This window comes from Colletes gigas, unplaced genomic scaffold, assembly GCF_013123115.1.
Source record: "Colletes gigas isolate AHSC1104 unplaced genomic scaffold, ASM1312311v1 Colletes_gigas_Sc00009, whole genome shotgun sequence".
In the NCBI taxonomy this organism is placed as follows: domain Eukaryota; kingdom Metazoa; phylum Arthropoda; class Insecta; order Hymenoptera; family Colletidae; genus Colletes; species Colletes gigas.
The window spans coordinates 1651780-1675402 of record NW_025106638.1 but is presented as its reverse complement, the minus strand read 5'-3'; the positions used below and the strand labels follow the sequence as shown (position 1 = coordinate 1675402).

Here is a 23623-nt window from a genome sequence, read left to right as displayed (position 1 = left end):
AGCACACTGTATCGCTCCAAATTCGCTTGAAAGAGCACCGCGTCTGATACGCTTTCGTCACGGCGATAGTCCGCCGTTGGTTCGACGGATCAAAGAAAGAAAAAAAAATTGGGGAACAGCGAAACAGAAAAATCGGCATTCTCGTGGATGCGAGGGTGGTGGTTCTCGACAATGCTCGTAAAACGTTACGGAGAAAGCTTATGAAACATGTAGGGTTCCGTTCTTTTCGTTCGTTTGAATATGTTCTTCATCTTGCTTAGCCTTTCACGGGAAGACGTTCGGCCGTATGAGAAATTTTATATTTTTCTACAAACAAGATACGTGTGTCCTCGATGCAACGGGATGGTAAACGATAGATCGACGTACTCTATAATCTTCTTGCTAGAAGACATTATTGAGCATCCGTACGGATCAATAACGAGATTCTAATGCGCACATTTCGGGCACATATTGTTTAGATTCCGTGACAGACCCTGAAATATTCCTGCTTGTTGGTATCAATATTTAGAAATGTTTTGTGTTAGTACAGGGAATGGAAAAAGTTGATATAAACTGTTTCTCCATCTACTTTTTCTTGAGTTTTCCAACCATGTTTCTTAAATGTCGAAAGAATCAATAGCGTTTCTTCGAATCCTGCTTATAAGGGAATCAAACATGCATGTTTGACGATCCATACGAAATGGAAGTACAGTAGTCCCTCGCTAATGTTCGCTACGTTTTCATCCCTACCAATTCCTGGAACGACGAACGTTGCAAGTATGGTCATTAAATATTCACGTATAAGACAAACCACGCTTCCTTGAAAACGTGAAAAATGAGGAAGAAGAAATACATAAGGACGACATTTTGAACGCACTATAAAACTGAAAAGCAATTAAAAATCTAATATAAAGAAACAGTTATCAATGAATAAGCCTTCACTAATTTTAGTAAAACAACTACTTATGTACTTTGATTTATAAACGATTTTAGAATCTATAGAATAAAAAAACGTTGAACATTTCTCTTCTATTTCACAGGTTCTCAGTATTTTTCAGTTTTACAATGCGATCGAGCTTAATTTAGAGACAACAATCATCAATTCGATAGTATCTCCCTCGATAACATTCGCGTCGCGGTGAACTATTGAACGTTAACGAGGGATCGCTGTATCCCAGTAATTCTGACGATTCTAGTTATTATACAGATATAGAATATAGAATAGTATAGTATCGATTCAAAATAATATTTCGAATTATTCAAAATTTACTGTTCCATTTATCTATTACAATGACACGATACATGATTACGATGACATATAAAACGAAGAGCGATCGAAATGTCAATCCAGAGAAAGATCTTTCATATTTCACTCCTTCTCAATATTTCTCACTTTTGCAATGAACTAGCGAACACTAACACTAGAACTACCGACAATTACAGTGTATGTATTTATTTGTACCAAATTAAAAGGATATACAGTGTATTCGGTCAACCCTGGGAAAAATTTTAATGGGAGATTCTGAAGGCCAAAATAAGACGAAAAACAAAGATACTAATTTGTTGATTGAGGCTTCGTTAAAAAGTTATAGAAGAATTTCCGGCCACATAGTATGTTTTCAGTAAAGAATTTATTTGTCAAAAGTACGTAGGATTTCGGGGGTATGTGTATTCACCAAAAATGATTGTAATTGACCCCCGAAACCAAAAATAATTTTTTCAGAACGATTTGAGATTTTTTAATTCTGTCAAAAAATTTCACACTTTTTCGAATTTTTTTCTCGAAAGTATGTAGAAATTCGGGACTATGTCTATTCACCAAAAATTATTGTAAGTATCCCACGCAACCGAAAATAATTTTTCCACAACGATTTGAAATTTTTGTTTCCGTCAAAAAATTTCAGCAGTATCGATCTTTCTTAGGAATTCGTTTATCATTTTTAATAAATTTGTTTGACGTCCTACGGAAATTTTGCTCAGTGCTTTTTTGTAGGTATCCATGAGCTCTACTTCCATACTAAATTTCATTGAAATACGTTCACTATTGTAGAAGTTATAGCTGTTTGAAAATTGGACCATTTTTATGGGGTTTTTCTAATATTACGGGGTTAAGGAGCAACGTTTTCAATATTTTTTGAATTTCTACATATTCTTCATCAAAATACGCGTCGTTTGCCTTTTTAAACATTAAAATCCTCCAATCCGTTCAGAAGTTATGATATTTTAAACATTTGCATGAGGTTTCAGTGAAACATGTCAATGGTATGGTCAGACATGAAATTGTCGGTAATGAATTTTTTTCTCGAAACTTCGTAGGATTTCGAGGGTATGTCTATTCACTAAAAATGATTGTAATTGACCCCTGTAATGAAAAATAATTTTTTTAGAACGATTTGAAATTTTTTAATTCGGCCGAAAAATTTCACACCTACTCGAATTTTTTTCTCGAAACTGCGTAGGATTTCAGGGGTATGTCTACCCACCAAAAATTATTGTAATTGACCCCCGCAATGGAAAATAATTTTTCATTCATGATTTGAAATTGTTTAATTTCATTTTTGTATAACTTTTTAACGAAGCATTATTCAACTAGAATTTCCCATTAAAATTTTTTCCCCGGGGTAGTCGAACACCCTGTATACATGAAGAAATGCATAATGCAATGGAACTAAGTGTTTATTCATTTCCTTGTAGAAAATTATGGTATTCGTAAACTCAGTCGAGTAAATTGTATACAAGTTTTATTAGAAATTACGAATAGATCATTTTGACTGTTTTGGTAGTCCTAGCGTTGACGAGGGATCGCCTGTATTAGGATCTTAAAAGTTTTACTCGTCGGGAAAGTATCAGAATTTGTCCAACGGTGGAGATCGCAGACCTACACAGAAGCTTCGTCCTCGAAACAAGGCATCCTCGGTTAGAAGGCACCCTGTGTAACAAGAAACACTTGTCTGCCGCCAGCAGTTCATCGCTCTCCCCTCGGTTCTCACTTATCGCAACCCTCGTTTCCCGACCCGACTCATTCGATTCAATGTTCCCGCATCACGAGGAGCGATCAGCGGCTCCGCGGCCGCAGTTGCGACCGCAACATCCGGCGGATATCGCACGCAGCACGCTCCAAAGAGCACGCTGTCTGATGTGCTTTCATCACGAAGATAGTTAACCGGCCGGAGAAGAAAAGGAGCCAAAGGGGCCTCGGGAATCGAAGGGATGAAGAAAAGGGAGCGGAATGGGGGAGCGATGGGCGGCGGGTAAACGCAGTCGGAGATTCGTTTCTGGTTGTAAATGGCTCCTACGACGGTTGTACATACGTACACCTACGTAGCTACTTCGACGTGCTCGAGCATTTTCGAATCAGACGAGAATGACGACCAATTTCATCGAGTCATGGTATTATTTCGAGTGCTGCGATAAAGACGCGGGAGTGAAGTGGCTTTGTTATCGGAACTCGATTCCATATTTTTAAGCTTTGCCCTCCGCGGATATTGCCAACTAAAAACATAACTACTTTGTATAATCGTTTGTTTTCCAAGTATCATTTCTTTGCAAAGGCATCATCATTGATAAGCAGCATGGTTTCATTATTGGTAGGTCGACTGTGATTAGCCTTATGAAGTATCATCATTATTTGACCAACTGTATGGATAAAGGCCTGCAGGTTGATACTGTTTACACTGACTTTTCTAAAGCCTCTGCTTCTATTAATCATTCAACCTTAATGTTCAAATTAAAGGCATTAGGAATAAACACCTACACGCTTTCTTGGCTATCTAGTTTTTTATCGGATAGAGTTCAAATAGTTAAATTTAATAATAATTACTCGAGAGAAATTAATGTCACATCTGGTGTTCCACAAGGTTCACATTTGGAACCTTTTCTATTTATAATATATATTAATGACATTTCTAAAGTATCCCAACACTCTAACTTTGTATTATATTCGGATGATCTTAAAATAGATAAATATGTTTATAATCAGCAAAGTGCTCAATCGATTCAAGAACTCCCTAACAAGCTTCAGTTATTGTTCAATTGCCCCTCGATCTAGATCAGCGGCATATTGTTTAGTAATAAGAAAAATAATATAGTTTATAATTATATTCCAAATGATATCGTACTAATCTCGCTTAATCATATCATGATCTTGGTATAACTTTCTCTTCTAACTTATCTCTCAAAGTTCATTATGAAAAAATTATTTCGCGTAGTCTTTGCTCTCTGGGACTTAAGAGTTTCCAGATACTTTAGTAAAACTAATACACTCAAAATCCTATATTGTGCTTTGACAGGACATATTCTAGAATATGGCAGCATAATTTGGTCTCCTTATTACAAAACATACAGGGTGTTCAGCCAACCCTGGGAAAAATTTTAATGGGAGATTCTAGAGGCCAAAATAAGACGAAAATCAAAAATACCAATTTGTTGATCGAGGCTTCGTTAAAAAATTATTAACCTGCAAAGTTCCGCCTGTGGAACGGCAATCTGCGAACAGCTGCTAGTGGTTCTCACTCAGAAAACTGTAAGGCTGTCGATGAGTCAGTAAGTAGAGTTTCTCACGCTGAGTGAGAACCACTATCGCGCGTACGCAACTTACCGTTCTACCAGCCGAACTTTAAACATTAATATCTTTTTAACAAAGCTTCAATTAAGAAATTGGTATTCTTGATTTTCGCCTCATTTTGGCCTCTAGAATCTCCCACTAAAATTTTCCCCAGGGGTAAAAAATTTCTTCGTCCTGTTGCTAGGATAGTGGGGGGGCCCATGCCTCTTGAATCACATAATTACGATGACTTATTAACACTAATTCTCAAACATTGCACAATAGAAGAAAAATCACAGATATTATGTTTGTATCGAGCATTATTTTAACTATTGCCTGATGTTAATTAATAATTGTTGCAAACAATAGGAATGGAAATATGGCTAAATTCCAGGAGACTGAAAGATTCTTTGAATTTCTAACGAGAACCAAGGTCAGGCCTGTAAATCACATATTCGTTTCTTCGACCAAAAAATGAATATTCCACGCGAAAGGGTATCAAAAACGATTATTTGTACAACCCACGCTATCAAGCATTATTTTAACTATTGCTTGATGTTAATTAATAATTGTTGCAAACAATAGGAATGGAAATATGGCTAAATTCCAGGAGACTGAAAGATTCTTTGAATTTCTAACGAGAACCAAGGTCAGGCCTGTAAATCACATATTCGTTTCTTCGACCAAAAAATGAATATTCCACGCGAAAGGGTATCAAAAACGATTATTTGTACAACCCACGCTATCAAGCATTATTTTAACTATTGCTTGATGTTAATTAATAATTGTTGCAAACAATAGGAATGAAAATATGGCTAAATTCCAGGAGACTGAAAGATTCTTTGAATTTCTAACGAGAACCAAGGTCAGGCCTGTAAATCACATATTCGTTTCTTCGACCAAAAAATGAATATTCCACGCGAAAGGGTATCAAAAACGATTATTTGTACAACCCACGCTATCAAGCATTATTTTAACTATTGCTTGATGTTAATTAGTAATTGTTGCAAACAATAGGAATGGAAATATGGACAAATTCGAGGAGACTGAAAATTTCTTTGAATTTCTGTCGGAAACCAAGATTATACATCACGTATTCATTTCTTCGATCTTCTGTTCTTTATACGATACTTTCTTTTGTATAAGTTTTCACCTTTCTTTTCTTATCAGTAAATTATACAGGATTCTAACAAAGATACGTAAACTGCGTCACTAAAATCGCAAAACAATATGTTGCAACACCCAACAAAACACATATTAATGCACACAAAGAGAAGTTGTTTATTTTGGATCGTAAATTTGGAAAATATTCAAGCATCGAGGGGTTTAATCTCGAAACATGCGAGAATAATTCTCGTGTCGTATACCTCGTCTGTGCTAAAACTAATATAATTGAACAATCATTAGAAAGTCTAAAACTATCCCTGCAATGAGAATTAATTTATTTTGTTAAATAAACGATAACGTTAGACTATGTAAAATCCACATTTGTTCCTTACATATTACATCTTTTGTATTAAAGAGTTTATTCACGTTAATAAATTAATAATAATAATAACAATGTATGTGAATGTAGGCAGGAAGAAATTTAGTGTCGAAGGACCAACCAAATAAATATTTATTCACTCTTAATTAAATAATCTACTCGAAGTCCATTGCTTCTATGTTGCACAAAGCTCTATAATTTTTTGAAGGTTCCAAGCTAGAGTTCGGATGTCTCCTTTGAATTATTGCAATTTTAAAATCCTTGGGGTATTGGCCTTTTCAGAAAGTTCCCTTGTAAAAATGAGTCGCGAGCGGAGGGTGAAGAAATAATCCGTCATATTATTATTCAGACACTCCGTAGAGTGGAATAAAGCAAATAAAGCTGTCGACGACAACGCGGTTCGAAGAGGACGCAGAATAGAAACGTAGAAATAAAAGGGAACGCGGCACGGAAGAGAACAGCCGAAGTAGAATAATCGAAGAAGGTAGCTAAAAGAGGATTAAAGAAATGTAGCAGATTGAAAAGGGGAACAGCTGTAGTAAATACGATGATGGCGGGGGAGTGGAAATCAAAAGAAATCGAGGATAAAGGAGGGTAGTTTATGCTCAGGTAGAAGGGGTGCAAGTCAAATTGGCCGCATAAGCGTGCTCCTTTCATTGAATCGCCTAACGACCGAACATAAATTAAATTGGAAACTGAAGATGCGGAGGAGAAGTCACGACCGATTTTCTGCGTTCTCTAACCCCCGGAAAGCGATCGAGAAAATGGGGACAGTGCAGCTCGGGCTATTCAAACTCGCATGACGACTTGCATACGTACTATCATTTGTACTAATCGTCTTTCGACCCAAATAAAAGAACACAATTTCTCTACAATGTTTCTGTACTTTCGTAGAACGTATGCCAGAGTCGCGTAACAAAATTCTCCGCAAGTTGTGAAACTCCGTGAAACTTGGAGCACATTCACGAAATAGATTTGCTGAGAAATCGGAAATTCCCGATATCTCGCAGCTCGAACAACGCGCCACTCGTCCCGTAAAAGTTGCTCGTTACTTAAAAAAAAAAAAACGTTCGTTCGGTCATAATAGTTCTCCGAGCTCGAAAGTTTGGCCGTTCCGCTCGCTGCATGGACGAAAAACATTATCTGAAACGGAAGATGATCCGTGGCCGTAACGATAATCCTCGAAACGCGTCCATAAGAATATCGAGTTCCAAACCGAAAAATTCAGACTCGTTTCTACGGCAAGTAATACCCGGGGACTTTATGTGCGTTTTCATGGCGCGAAACGTCGTAAGGAAAATACGTATTCGTCCGTTCTCTGTAACGAATCGAACGAATTTGACGAAAGCACGAATAGCCTTGCGTATGATCGAAAAGCGATATGGGAAAGGAAATCGCCCGTTTCGGTTCGCGGATCGTTCGCCAAGACGATGGTAAAGCACGACTCGGTGCCACCAGCCCGTCAAAGAATGTAAACACGCGGTTATCCGCGTACGTTTCAGCCTCCGTTATGAACTGCCGTACGCGCGGCGGTTTTCAGAGTGTTCGGATTCGTCGTAAAAACGACCGGGGGTCGTAAAGGGATTACGTTAACGTTAACGCGTGGCCGTTAAGAAACGTCCTGATAAAATAAAATCTTAATCCTGCCCCGACCAGGGAAGCAACCGAAGATTTAAGGTCCCTTGCCCGTGTTTTCCTTCCCCGCCCCGCGCTCTGGCCAACATCACCCCCGCTTCCCCATAATTTCTTTCTTTCCCTCTTTGTTGGCCGCCGTCTAGCTTTTACGGCTTACCGGCTCGATTATTAGACGTGTCTCGTTTTCATAAAACAGCCAACCCATCCCCTCCACCGTTCCGTGCTTCCGTGCACGAAGTTGTATCAACTTGTAATTTTATTACAACGATACCGCGTCTCTTATTCCTTTTAAGTTGCCGGGGCATTTGGGGTGGAATTATGCCACGTGCATCGGATAAATTCTAAAGTGAAAGTATTATTATGTTTCGGGGTGAAAGAAACGGTTAGGTGGTGGTTACAGGAACAACGTAAACACGGTTCGTTGTTGGGTCTACCTATCGAGACGTTTCCAAGGAACGATCGAGGATATATTGTCACATTACAACGATGGCTTTTAACACTAAACCTACCACGAACCGGTCGAATGACCGTTTTTAAAATTTTGTTTAGAATTTCTAACGCACAATGTTATTTTAGCGCACATTTAGCTTCACGATTTTTCTTATAGCATACGTACAATGAATTTTTCAATATTCACTTCTATTCTTATTGTTTATTTTCTGAGAAAAATATGTAGTCTCTTTTGCCTATAACGATCGGGCGTCTTATTTTGGCCTCTAGAATCTCCCATTAAAATTTGTCCCAGGAGTGGCCGAACACCCTGTATATAGTCCAGTATTCAGTTTCCATTGTCTTAGGACAGTCTAATAACGCGTATTAAAAGTACTAAAACTTTAGACGCGTGCAGTTCCGAAACTACTAGGGTTTTATTAATTATTAAGATATTGTTAGAAGCGGCAAGACCTCCCCTTTAAAACGGTTTTTGGTTTTTGTCGATCGGACTTACCGTTTTCGAGATATCGTAATTTATGTAAAGGGGTATTTTTCTTAATTTGACTATCGCTGTCTTCGTCTGACGCGTCGCGCTCGACCTCTTTGTCGCGCGTGAGTCGTGACTGCGAGACCTACTTCCGCGTAGTATTTCCAAGAATTTACTACGCACTGTTTACTATTTTCACGCGCGCGAGTTCATTGATAATCAATGAACGTAAACAAAGGATTCGGACCCTCGTATCTACGAAACTAGCCACCGCATCGACTTGAAATTAAAATCGCTATATCTCCGGAACTAATAAAGCTATCGACTCGCACAAACGCTCATTTTAAAGAGCATTTCATCCTCTATCCGATGACTATAACAAATACTATAATTTATGCTATCTTCTATGTTTATTTTCACATTTACTTTGACGCTACATGCCTAAAGAAGTTTCAGCAATTCCTACTGATCGTACGACTGTATATTATACGATATAATGCAAAAATTAAGCGATTAGAAATCATTTGACCGGTCATGGTAGGAATAGGTATAGACGAAGTGTCGGTAGGTTTAGTGTTAAAACGTTCCTCGACATCGGTACGTAACCAGCGCTTCGTTTTATTTTCCAGCAACAACGGATACGTGTGTTTGATGTTCCATCGGAGGAACGATCACATAATAGAAATGCAACTATCGGAATGGAGCCATCAACCCGACGACGTGTGCAACTCGAGTACATTCCACTTGACGCCATACACGACGTTCATTAGTAAGTCAATTACGATCGATGGTTAACACTTACACGCTGGAAATATCGATTTCCTAGTCGATCTTTCGATTCGGAAATTTTCAGCCACGTTCCCCGACTCGGAAATGCAAAGTAACTGCTCGCGCTCGAATAAACCTTGTTAATATTCTGTCATTAAATTTCTCATTCCGATGCTTTGCATAAATCTTACTGCGTTCCCTTGCCTCTCTTACAATAAATTAAGAAAATCGTTTTGAAGAGCTTAAAGCTCAGTGAACCGTTGTCTGGCTGAGGGAACGGCGGAGACACAGACGCGAACGACATCGGCGAAACACGCAGCGAAACGGAAACTCGACGGGCACAAAGTGGAAGTTGTAAACGTCAGAGTTTAACAATCGACTCGCGTGGAGAGCTCGTTTACGATCGCGTAAAGGATCGTATGCCAAATCCGTCGTAAACTCGGGCTTCCAGACCTGGCGCGTCCTTGCAGTTTCTGCTTAAGCCGATTACTCGATTCCATAACAGTGACGAAGACAGAGTCATTCTGCCAGCTTAAAATTTATGGGAACGCCGTTCGAATCGCGTTTCTCGGGCGTCTCCGGCCAAGAATCTCGACTACCAGCGATTGTTTGTCGATGTTTCACCGTGTTTGTCGTTGTTCGAGCGCGTCTAAATGTTTGCATTTTCTTGGGAATCCAACATCGGATTTCTTCGTGTCCGTGAAACGTTCGTTTTCTCACAAAACGTCGTTAAAATTCTAATTCGTTCTACTTCCGTCGAATTCAAGATTTTGTACACCCATTCTGTAAATGACATTTGGGATACACAAAGTGTTCAATTTTTCAAGCGTCTTCTATGTTTGGTCGACCACCGTAAACGGTTCGAGCGAGTGCGTTTGCACGAAAATAAATCGAACGGAAATTGATGGTTTTTATTTGATCTTTTCAGCGTCGGATCCGATGAACAGGCACTGCCCCAACTTGGGTCGTTACGAAATCGTGTCGATGATACATTCGCACACGAACGAAAACGCCGAGGACATATTGAGCATCGATGGGGATCAGAGCATCGCTAATGCCGCCGAGGTGCATGACGTCAGAGTCACGTCGACACCCTATCCGGGTCGATGTCGTTACGGAAGTGTTCGACGACTGGATATCGGTTGCAAGAGACCCGATCGTATGGAGTTTGCTACGTCTTGCAGCGACGAGACACCGTCTGGTGAGATTTTTCAATAATGGATATCACAGAGAATTTTGCGCAAGCGTGGATAATATTTTAAGCAGATTCATGCTATCCAACAGCCAAAATTTAGTGCTCTTTCCCTTACCACTGTGCCCATATTTGCATGGTTTTCTGTCGAATCGATTTGCTGATTCGATTTCGAACTTTTAGCTACCAAAAACTCTACGATGATCCACCTCAGAAGTATTAGGGAGGCACCCCCTAGGGGCTTAGGCTTTAACTTGAACTTCTAAACTAAATTGTGAAATGGTAAAGGTCGAATGATGTCTGTACAATGGATAAAACTGCAAGTCAGTAATTCATAGAATTAATGGTAACGTATCATATAAATCCTACAATGAAGATTATTCGTCATTGTCAGCCGTTCATTACGGTTTACTGTCCCCTTTTCGTTCGTTTAAAAAAATTTCCCATCGCGGCGGAAACATCGCGAAGTTGCGCGTAGGTTAATATTACGAACGATTAATCTTTCATTTTCTTTGACGCATCCTCAATCTTTCCATTGTCATTCCTGGCGGCATTTCACTCCCGAATCGGGGGGAAAGAGAGACATAAAAATTCTTGACATCCAACGAGACGACGAGAGCCCGAAACTGTCTGAGAACATTGAAGGCACGAGGACGTGGGTTCTGACGTTTGACGGACACAAACCGCTTTGAAATATAAATCATTAAAGTTTATGGTCAATCACCACCATGGGGGAGTGATGGCACAGACGAGGTATACGAGTAGGCCTTACACCTTATGGACTTTTGTGGCCCGATCTAACTGCGATTTTTAAGCCCTGTTCTCGTGGACTTAAAAATAATTATTAAATATTATTATTGAAACTATTCAATAAATTAGTATTGATGGGCAGACACCTGTAAATATATATGAGTTGACTGTGAGAGAGATTGAAAAAGGCAATCCAGTATTATCAGAAAACTGCCCCCTCAATTACACAGACTAATGCATAGCCACCTTGTATATGGGTATCTGGCGTTTCGTATAGCTTCGAGAATTCGAGGAAGTAGTTGATTTTAATAGTCTCCTACAATAGTAAATGTATTTTATTGGAATATATTTATGAAGTAGACAAATTTTAAAGAAAAATCGACAGGAGGTAGCAGCAGAAATAAAAAATTTCAAATCGTTCTGAAAAAATTATTTCTAATTACAGGTGTCAATTATAATCATTTTTGATCAATAGACATACCCCCAAATTTCTACCCACTTTCGAGAGAAAAATTCCTTACCAAACATTTTATTTTTGGCCAGAAATGGTTCCCTGAAATTTCATGCATATCTTTAAAACGTCGTAACTTCTGAACGGATTGGAGGATTTCAATGTTTCGAAATGCAAACGACGCGTATTTTGATGAAGAATGTGTAGAAATTCCAAAAATATTCGAAAAGTTGCTCCTTAACCCCGTAATGTTAGAAAAACCCCATAAAAATGATCCAATTTTCAAACAGCCCTAACTCGTACAATAGTGAATATATTTAAATGAAACTTTTTTCTGAAGTGAAGCTCATGGGTACCTACAAAAAACTATTAGAGAACTTTTCTGTAGGGCGTCTGACAAAATTATTAAAAATCAAAAACGAATTTTTAAGAAAAATCGACAAAATTAAAAAATTTCAAATCGTTCTAGAAAAATTATTTTTAGTTGCAAGGATTAATTACAATTATTTTTGGTCAATAGATATATCCCTAAATTTCTACCCACTTTCGAAATAAAAATTCCTTACCGAAAATTCAACGTCTGACCATATATGACATTTTTCCCTGAAATCCCGTGCGTATGTTTAAAAAATCATAACTTCTGAACGGATTGGAGGATTTCAATGTTTCAAAATGCAAACGACGCGTATTTTAGTGAAGAATAGGTAGAAATTCTAACAATGCTGGAAAAGTTGTTCCTTAACCCCGTAAAGTGTGAAAAACCCCATAAAAATGGTCCAATTTTCAGCAGCTATAACTTCTACAATAGTGAACGTATCTCAATGAAATTTAGTATGCAAGTAGAGCTCATGGATACCTACAAAAAAGTGCTAAACAAAATTTCCGTAGGACGTCAAAGAAATTTATTAAAAATGATAAACGAATTCCTAAGAAAAATCGATAGGTAACTGCTGAAATTTTTTGACGGAAACAAAAATTTCAAATCGTTGTGGAAAAATTATTTTCGGTTGCGTGGGATAATTACAATCATTTTTGGTGAATAGACATACTACCGAATTCCTACCCACTTTCGAAAAAAAAATTCGAGAAAGTGTGAAATTTTTCGACAAAATTAAAAAATCTCAAATCGTTCTGGAAAAATGAAAGTGGTCCAATTTTCAAACAACCATAACTCCTACAGTAGTAAATGTATTTGGTTGATCCTATCTCTTCACATTTCCTTGGTCTTCGCTGGATCGCTGATCTTGATGTCAACCTCATTCTTGACCATCGATGACCATAATCCAAACATTGTTGACCATCGAACAATCAATGACTCTTCTTACAAGGATCCCCTTACAATTCGATGCACAATCTTTTTAACATTTTGTTCCAGTTTGAAAAAATGTATTCAATAGGAAATAAAAAAATGAGAAATACATACACATAATTTAGGGTTATACTTACCACAGGATACTGAATCCATGCCTATTCTGATACTATTAAGCATCTTTTTATAATCGTAAAGAGCACCAAGGAGTTCATTCAGCAGTACTACTCCAAGAACGATAATCGACAGAAACTGTGACAAAGTCTAAACGCCATACTTAATGATTTTATATTTCTAATTAAATTAATCGATTGATGCCCAATTCTTGACCGTGGAGCTTGAACCAACGAGTACGGAAGTTCAAGCTACGGCTGTAGTTTTCGCAGACGTTGAACGTCGTGTGATCTTTCCACTCCTTAATTGTCATCCGTCTCACCTGCGTCTACTAACTACCTCATCGAATCGACTCTACGCACAAGGTACCGAATCAGACAAGGTGCCGAGCGAATCCTCAGAGAGTAGACTACCTCCGGCAGGAACATCTTATCGGATTACCCGCACCAGGTTGAGTTATCCTCCCATCGAGAAACGACATCTCTCGCTCCTCATTTACCTTCCTCCTCCCCGCTGCCAGGAAAGTTATCGCAAGTGGCGATAGTTAGTTTGCGTGGAATCAGCGGCGTGACGGTTGCCGTGGTTCACTGTGCTTGCTTATGTGCAAAGTTTCGAGCTTTATTCGGTTGTACGTGTTTATGGGTGCATGCCTCTGCACTGGCTTGCACTCGCGAACATAGTTGTAAATAGATACTGCGAGTTCTCCGCCTTCCCTTTCCTTTGAACGCTACTTTTTGGCAAGATCCTGCCACTGATGGATTAGGTATTGGAGGATTCGAAGGGAAAGGTGTTAATCTTCATAATAGGTTTCACGGTGAATCGTTGGCACGAATCATTGAAAGCTATATCTGGTGAATGGGAAATTTTGACTCTCAAAGAACTGCAGAATGCACTTAATATGCAAAAATATAAGAGATACTTAAAGTAAAATAGGAATTATTATATTTAGGGGTTTAGGCAACCTTCTACAAAGCTCCCATTTATTTCAGTGATGAAAGGGTTAAGGGATTACAAGATTCTTATAAAATGATAACACCGTCTTGAAAAGTAGATTTTGCGAACACTCGGCATGATTCTAATTCCTAGACAAATATCAACGGCGATTCGGATATGATTAACGATTGTCCTTGGGAAGCCGGCTCGAGACATTCCGAGATGTTCTCGGTGTACGAGCAGAGCTAAGATCGCTGTTTGTACGAAGTCTTAATGACCAATTCGCGTTCTCCCCGCCGACAGAAGGGAGAAACGGCAGCGTGGAACGCAATCCCCTTGTCGGCAGCCATAAGACACGAGGCTCCAGCGTCTAAATCCACGGTTATGTCAACGCTGCCCTCTGCTAAAATAATTCCGGATACGAAACGTTCTAACACAACGATCCGCTCGTGTTTTTGTGGATTACGTCTGATCGCGACGTCCTTTTGTACTTATATCGGTCTGAAATCCTGGATCTTTCACACCCCCTGCAAGTTTATCTTTTGTAGACAATTTGTACGTTTTCTAAAACGATTAAATATAGAACCAAACGAACAAATATAGAACAAATGTTAAATTGGAAAAAAAACATAATCCACATCTATATAAATAACTAGTCGTTGAACAATGTAAATCGTGACTATATTTATCAGTGCTAAATATGTTTCTATACTATCAGTATTTATAAAAGAAATTTGTTGAAACTGTTTAAAATTAAAATAACAAATATAGAACAAATGTTAAATTGGAAAAAAAGACATAATCCACATCTATATAAATAACTAGTCGTTGAACAATGTAAATCGTGACTGTATATTTATCAGTGCTAAATATGTTTCTATACTATCAGTATTTATAAAAGAAATTTGTTGAAACTGTTTAAAATTAAAATAACAAATATAGAACAAATGTTAAATTGGAAAAAAAGACATAATCCACATCTATATAAATAACGCACTAGTCGTTGAACAATGTAAATCGTGACTATATTTATCAGTGCTAAATATGTTTCTATACCGTCAGTATTTATAAAAGAAATTTGTTGAAACTGTTTAAAATTAAAATAACAAATATAGAACAAATGTTAAATTGGAAAAAAAGACATAATCCACATCTATATAAATAACTAGTCGTTGAACAATGTAAATCGTGACTGTATATTTCTCAGTGCTAAATATGTTTCTATACCGTCAGTATTTATAAAAGAAATTTGTTGGAACCGTTTAAAATTAAAATAACAAATATAGAACAAATGTTAAATTGGAAAAAAAGACATAATCCACATCTATATAAATAACGCACTAGTCGTTGAACAATGTAAATCGTGACTGTATATTTATCAGTGCTAAATATGTTTCTATACTATCAGTATTTATAAAAGAAATTTGTTGAAACTGTTTAAAATTAAAATAACAAATATTGAACAAATGTTAAATTGGAAAAAAAACATAATCCACATCTATATAAATAACTAGTCGTTGAACAATGTAAATCGTGACTGTATATTTATCAGTGCTAAATATGTTTCTATACTATCAGTATTTATAAAAGAAATTTGTTGAAACTGTTTAAAATTAAAATAACAAATATTGAACAAATGTTAAATTGGAAAAAAAACATAATCCACATCTATATAAATAACGCCCTAGTCGTTGAACAATGTAAATCGTGACTGTATATTTATCAGTGCTAAATATGTTTCTATACCATCAGTATTTATAAAAGAAATTTGTTGGAATCATTTAAAATTTGGAATAAAATTTTTGATGATAAAAATTTATTTTTCATGACAATCTTTTTTTCTTGCTTGGAAGGCTTCTCTGCCTATATTCCTCTGACTAAAAGCATTCTCATGATTCGATTACACAAAATTGCATTAATCACCGAAATTTCTGTAAATTCAAAAAGTTATCTTACACTTTGTTTAAAAGAAATTTTTTGCCACTTGACTGCAGCTGTTTGTTGGGTATTTAGTAATGTAATTATATGTTTGAAGAATAATTCACCACGAAACGATAGAAAGAGTTCGATTTGGTTTATGAATGTCACACCATCATCTTCGACTTTTGTTCATTCGAAATACATTTCTTTCAAAGTATGTCTTCCTTGTGCTACTGAATTTTTGTTGTCCATTTCCGTTTTCGCGCAGCGAACTGTCACGCGAATGCTGTAAATTCTCATCTTTCTATCTTGCAACCTCGATAAGGTATCGAGTCCAGACAACACGCCAGATATCGACGTGTCGAAGCGATTTACGACTTTCGTTTATTTCGTTCCCGTTCACGCCTTACTCGAACTCGAAACGCAGTAGACCCTTTTCCCCTCAAACAGCTGCCTCTCGACAGTATCCGTAGAAAATCATTTTTTAAGGATCGTTTCAATCGAATCGTACTTATCAATTGCACTTTATACGAATCTATTTTTCCAAAATTAAAACCACGAATGTTATTATTTCAACTATAACGAGTGTAACGTCGAGGTACTCGAATAATTCTGAAATAATAGTGAAAGGATTTATTGTCATCACGGACTCTAATATCGTAAAAATATAATAATATATGAGAATACATTGTAATTCCTGTGACAAGTATTCCTTGTAATTGTACCTTTTTCGCTTGCATAGTCGTGAATAATTTAATTCTCTTTCATAAACGTTAACCAGTTCATTCTTTATCGAGCACGCTTCAATTGCTCCCCTTTTTACGGCTTCTTTTTTCTTCGTTCCCCTTTTCACTCAACTACCCTGTAAGTCGGTCGTAAAACGATTCTTAAGGTGAATGAAATCGAACACTTAAAATCGGTGCATGGATGATTACCCATTCAGCGCTTTCGTTAGGACGATAAACGTCCCCCATTGCTTCCGGAATTTTTCTTGAAACCGATAAACTACTCGGAAATTGTACTCCCGTGCTTCGATTCCCGATAATGGGGTTACGTTATCTCGTGACGTAATATTTTGTGTTTCTCCATTCCAATAAACATTCGTCGAATTTCTGGAAGGATTCGTTTCTGCACGAATATTACTATACAAACTCGTAAAGGATTAAAAATTCGTGATACAATACTTTTTCCTAAATGCTCGTCTTCATTTTTTCACTGGAATATTTCACTGGAATTAAAATACATTACAAATATTATGTCATTAGAAGCGTTTTTACTCAACAATCTCCAGATTGATTTTTACAAAATTCGTAAACTATAGGAGCCTGTTTTTTAAACAAATTCGAAACCATCAAAATGATGACTTAAACTACCCTTGATATCGTATGGTATACCTAATATTCAATTTTAGGTGAAAAAAGTGACCGATTTGGCGTGGAATGACCCCTTATTAGTTTGCTTTAATAATTTTATTCGCACTAGTGCTGGTGGTAATTGCAAACTTTGTTAATTATTAATTGTTTTACTTGTCGTGTCTTAAATATAAATTGTAAATATGTTTCGATAACCCATTAATATCGATAGTATACTGAAGTGTTACCTCGAACGATTTCATAAATCGATTTTCAATAGATCGCTTCTCGAAGTTTGATTTCGAATTTAGAATCGATTCAAGAACATCCCTAGTGGCAACCCTGGGTCCTAATATAGCATCAGAAGGGGAAATATTTTCGCTGTTCCAATTTGAGTTTGTGCAATTAAAATAAAGCATACAAAGTTTCGTTGGAATTTCCATTAGCGCGGCTAAAAAATTGCTAAGAATATAACTAACGCACGAAATCGTTTTCAGAGTACTTCTGCCACGGAACCTGGATCGAAAACGACACAACTTACTTGGTCGCGAGCACCGACGTCGGTCGTTACTGTCTCGTTTATAGTGCATCCGCCGCGGCGACAGGAAGTCGTGAACTCTCGGTGACGGGTCATCTTGCTTCCTGTCCGAGAGCCTCTCATCGCCATCTAGTATCGTGGCAAGTCAACCTCACATCGTACGGTGAGCATTGCTGACGACATCGACCAGATAATCAAGATTCCTAATTACACAGTACACGAAACTAGCAACATCGTTGTCCTGTTCGCCTTGTTCGTTTAAACACTAATTAATTGATTAATTTACTTGCCGCTACGACACTACAATCCAGACGAATGATCGGATTAGCGACCGTTTGGGAAAGTAGAGATTTTGTCGAATCTGGCATCCGAAGGGAAGATGTGTCAGACGTTTGAGTAATTAGAAATTACTCTAAACGTGCGTTAGTACTTTAATAGTATTAGTAAATTAGTAATTTTCATCGGATAGAAGACAAAACGCTCTTGAGAACAAATTTTATTTCAAGTCGATACCGTAGTTAATTCCAGAGAAAAGAATTATTTACAAACACCCTGTATACAAACTAAAATTCATTTTCAATTAAATAAACAATTTATAGTGCAGTTTTATCCCATACCAGTATGATCAATGTTGCTGAAACTACTTTGGGTATGTAGCGACAAAGTAAATGTGAAAATAAACATAGAAGGCAACATAAATTAGAATAGTTCTTACATTCATCAGATAGGGGATGAAAAGCCCTTTAAAATGAGCGTTTGTACAAGACGATAGCTTTATTAGTTCCAGAGATATGAGGATTTTAGTTTCAAGTCGATCGGATGGCTAGTTCCGGAGATACGAGGCTTCGAAGTTTGTTTACGTTTCGTTGACGCGAGGTGAATGACCTTGCGCGTGAATAGTAAACAGTGCGTAAGAAAGGTCCAACGCGACTCATCAAACGGAGACAGAGACAGTCGAAGTAAAAGAATTACCATTTACATAAATTGCGATATCTCCAAAACGGAAAGTCCGATCGTCAAAAACCAAAAACCATTTTAAAGGGGAGAGTTCATCGCTCCTAACAATGGCTTGTTTATGCAAAAAGCATAAGTAGTTTCAGAACAGCGTGCACCTAAACTTTTAGTATTCTTAGTAGGCGTTAGTAGGCTTTTGTACGTCGGGGACAGAGAGACAGCGGAAATTGAAAAATTACCCCTTCACATAAATTACGATATGGACGTGTAATTTTTCACTGCAAGTTGTGAAACAAGAAATATAAAATTCAAAAAAATAACTTTGTCATTTTTACAAGCATTGAAAAGGGATAAAAGAAATAATTTCAATTTTTTCAATCCGTCGCAGTGGTTTCCCCCCCTTAATTTAATTACAGTTTAAATGGATAGGGGCTATCTTGATCATGGTTTAATAAAATTTAAGACTCTGAGGTAATTGTAGACCCGAACGATAATGATCCTTTCTAGTTTCTTTGTTTTGTTATTAACTTTAATAACAGATGGTTCTTGTTTCAGCGCAATGCGGGGACATCTCAACGGCGACGTCGTGGACGTGCCGTATCTCAGCCTCGGTGTACATCTTCGTTGTCCTGGGCATCCTGTTCAGCAGATACATTGCGAGGTGATGCCACTGAGAGGAGGAACCAGGCCACGCATGGACGGCCGTATAATCAGCGAACAGCCGCACGAACAGCAACCAACAACAACCACGGAATCTATACATACATACATATATGTGTATATCATATACATATTATATATATGTATATATAAAATGAAATACTTTAACAGAGGGTGCCGATATGCCGGGGGAGAAAGTAATTTAATAATCAAGCTTAGTGAATATGTGAACGTAGGTGGAAGTCGTGCATAGGAAGTGAACATATTGAGAAGACAGTGCGCGAACACCACCGTGAAACCCACGAGATTTCCGTCGTACCAGCGAACGTGGCGGATCCCCGATCGAACAACTGTACATAAAAGTAGCGATACGTTCACGAGACACGTTTCCCTCCATAAGGCAGGAACTTTGATTCGCGTTTGTGCTCTATCTTCGATGGAACCGCTCGTCCTGGAAATATGCCGGCCTCTTTTCCCGGATTATTTCTCTCCACCCTACCTGGGACCTACATCCTTCTCCAGACACGTATGTTTACTTCAATATGACTGTCTGGAATTCTGCTGCCGCGTGGCGGCTGGCGCCTCTCCCCTCGACGACGAGAAAAAGACTATCCTCAGCCTGAACCGTTTCGTAAAACCTTTTATAACACTGATTACAGAATTTTAACAGTCTAATTAGTATAATAGTTTTAGTCTTTACGAAATGGTTCTGGTTTGGGGTGGTTTTGTTCCTCGTCGCCCAGCGGAGGGTCGCTTGCAGCTCGACAAAATTATACTCGATCGTTAAGTTCAACCGTTATGCAAACGTAAAATATGCTGACCGTCGCGACAATGTATATTACAGGGCGATTCTCTAACTAGCGTACTCGAAGGTCATGACCTTTGAGTACGCTAGTTAGCAAATCGCCCTGTAGCAAGCACACGGCAGAATTCAATCGATCGGTGTGAAAGGAATTTTGCTAATATCTTGGGAACCAAAGCCGACCAAAAATTTAGCCAGAAGAGAAATGTTATTCGGAATCATTGAAGTCGGTGAGGGGGGCAGGTAACAGAGAACTCGACCAAAATCGGTTCCAATTGTCATTAAACCGTTGCACGATAATTGATCCGATCAGTTTCTGTTAGCAATTTCAATAATCAAGTCTCATGATCAATCATATTTTCAACAAACGTTTGAAACATGTGGATGAGAACGATGAATGCAGACGAGTGGAACAATAAACGTACTTCACCATTAACAGCATAAAATTGATGAAGCTTTTGAATAGATGTAACTGACAAAGAATCAGCAGATGTTCAGACCTATTGCATAATGCTCGTTAATCTGTAGATCGTGTACATTTCTCAATCGTGAATTCCCATGTACGCATAGTTTAAACGGAATAAAGACGATTTAATGCATCTCGCCTAACAGCAAATATAAATACGATGTAATTTATACCAACGCAAATATTATAATATAATTAAGAACAAAGATCTTTACAGGAATAAATAAAGAATAGAAAAAGTATCAGAAGGTATATATAAATACAAGTTTACTTGTTCGTTCTTATTTAACTGATTAAATAGCATCAATTCTTAATAAGTTTGAAAAAACTGTTGTTGCACATTATTCAAATACCTATTTTATTATAATTTCAGTAACAAGTATAGGATAGTGGGTCTTTTGATGCGTTAACAGGTTCTGAAGATTATGATCGTTAAAAGAAATCAAGAGAAACGATAATTGGGAGGTAAAGGATAGAAATGAAAGATTTTAGAAAGAGAATTTCCGAATGGTTCAGCTTGCCACTGAAGCTAAGTTGACTATAAGTATACAAACTAATGTTGAAAATATTATTGTCGTATATTGTAAAGCAAATTACAACGAATGAAAGTAACAAAACTACAAGTATGGACGCACTTGTATCGATAACCACAAACTAAATGTTATAACTGTCAATGTTTACTGTAATTAGTTTTAATCAAACTAAATATACAGGGTGAGACGATTGAAATTAACATTTTGATTTATTTCAGTATTATTAATATTCAGTGTTACGCTACGTCATCTCAGAGCTGTCTCGGATTTGAATTTAATTTTCTAAGACTGTACCGCAAACGTAACGATTGAATCTATAGTTTCCAATACGTATTTGATATTATTTATAATACGTCCTGGTATCGTAAATACATCCTTAGCTTTCGTACGATCGACGTTACGTTCACTTTGAAAGTATTCGACCAACAGCCAGGGCGATTTTCATCTGGAAACAGTAATATTGATGTAAGTCAACGTGGGCAGTTTCAATTAATTTATCTTGTTCGTTCCCTGTACACCCGGTTCTGTTTTGTTGGTGCCCGTGGGAAGTGGGAAGAGTTATGCGCGCAGAGGAAAAGTGTCGTACGCGTGGTAGTCGTCTACGTAGATAGAATTGGCGAGATTTCGTATTGCTGTGTTACGCTGTACGTTACGCTTTCCACGATGATGGAAAAAGCTTCGGTTTGAGGGAACGAGTCGAGGGTGCTTGGAAAAATTGCGACGAATAGTGAAATACTGGCCGTCCAAGTTTACTAATATTTGCATATTCTCTTATTGATCAGCGTGTCCGACTTGGGCGTTGATTTTTTCACTCGATTGAACGGAGATCAAAGGGGGAAACGAGATTAAGCCGAGGAATTGGGGAGTATCCAACGACGCAGCAATCTTCTAGCAAATTGCAGATATTTCGCAAATATTTTAGACGAGATAGACTCGCAACGTACAACCGGCGTTACTCGATTAATTTTCATTTATTTAATCGTTCCGGTCACTTGTTTGTAAACTAACGGTTACGACTAGTCTGTAACTTTTTGTAATAAAAAATACGTGTAAAATATTAAATGGTTGTATTTAATACGCAGATCGATCGACGAATTTATCTTAGCATTTTATATTTAATTATTAAAGGCTCGTGGACTAATTAGTTACGGTGCAAAATCGATTCTACGAAGATAATTTGTATTAGGCAAAATAACAGTAGCGATACGAATTTAATGTTTTTCATAGAAAGCATTGTACATAATGCTATGGATTTTACGTTCTTCGATGTTCAAATGCTGAATATTATTCGTGTTAAAATTTAATGGTTACCGTACTGAAATAATTTCTCAAATTAGTTTTCTTGCTATGTAAATATACTGTATATTCGTACGTACGTATTGTTATAGTTTTTAGAATAACATTTAATTTTTTCTTTTCGAATAATTAATAAGTACTAGTCTGTAGAGTGATAGCTGTTCTCCGATCAAATTCCTTCTATTATCGTACCGAGTCGTAACTTGTTCTCGACAATCTCGCGTTCTCCCCTTGCAACCCGCTAACAGCAACAGTATTTCAGTATTCGATCGTAACGAAGCCCAGCGTGGAGGCACAGAGCGATGGTGTGATTAAAGAAAAACACAACAAACCATAAAACAAAAATTAGGGTGCTGGGGCCAATATTGTGTGCGTCGAGTGGTGATTGTAGCCCAAGTGTGCGAGAGAGAGAGAGAGACATAAAAAGGAGTGAAGAGAAGAGAGTAACTAGTACTTATTCGAGTCCGCGGGGTGTCCGCCGTATTCGCGATGGCGCGTGCGATATTTCCGGGTCGAACGAAACGTTGTATTCACTCGAGCAGAGAACAACGCCCGCGCAATGGCGTGTTTCAGCTGCAATTATACATACGTTGTATTTAAAGTTCCACGGCACGATCGCGTCGTGACGAAGGAATTAGAAAAAAGGAAAGGCGAACTCTCTGTACGTGTATGAAATTGGAAAAAGAAGCGAGGGACGGGGAGTGGGTGACGAGTGCCCCCCGGAACGAACGGTTATTATTATAACTATTATTGTACGTGCAGGAACGAGCGTGTACATGGACTTTTCCCTTCTTCCGTGTCTTCTTATTCTTTTTTTTTCTGTGTTTTCTTTCCCTTTCCCTCCCATCCTTCGGTTCTCGTTCGTGCTTCCCCCGCGGGGGATCATCGTAGCGACCGTTAACTATAAGTGCCGCTGTTAAAAGCTACAACGTTGTGTTTTAACCGCGATGGCGGAGCTCTTCCCGATCCGATCTCGAGCGATCGCGATCACCGAGGACTGGCGAACGCGCTAAACAACTTCCG

At 37.8% G+C, this 23623-nt stretch overlaps 1 protein-coding gene across 1 annotated transcript in view; it reads left to right on the top strand.

Moving 5' to 3' along the window:
* The window catches only part of LOC122397169, a 327986-nt gene extending 308401 nt beyond the window's left edge, over window positions 1-19585 (top strand). Inside the window, exons 10-13 of the mRNA XM_043396122.1 lie at window positions 9192-9331; window positions 10259-10531; window positions 17849-18052; window positions 19399-19585. Coding sequence (XP_043252057.1) covers window positions 9192-9331; window positions 10259-10531; window positions 17849-18052; window positions 19399-19508 — 727 coding nt within the window. The 3' untranslated portion in view covers window positions 19509-19585. The remainder of the gene's footprint in view (window positions 1-9191; window positions 9332-10258; window positions 10532-17848; window positions 18053-19398) is intronic.
* Window positions 19586-23623: the final 4038 nt, after the last annotated feature.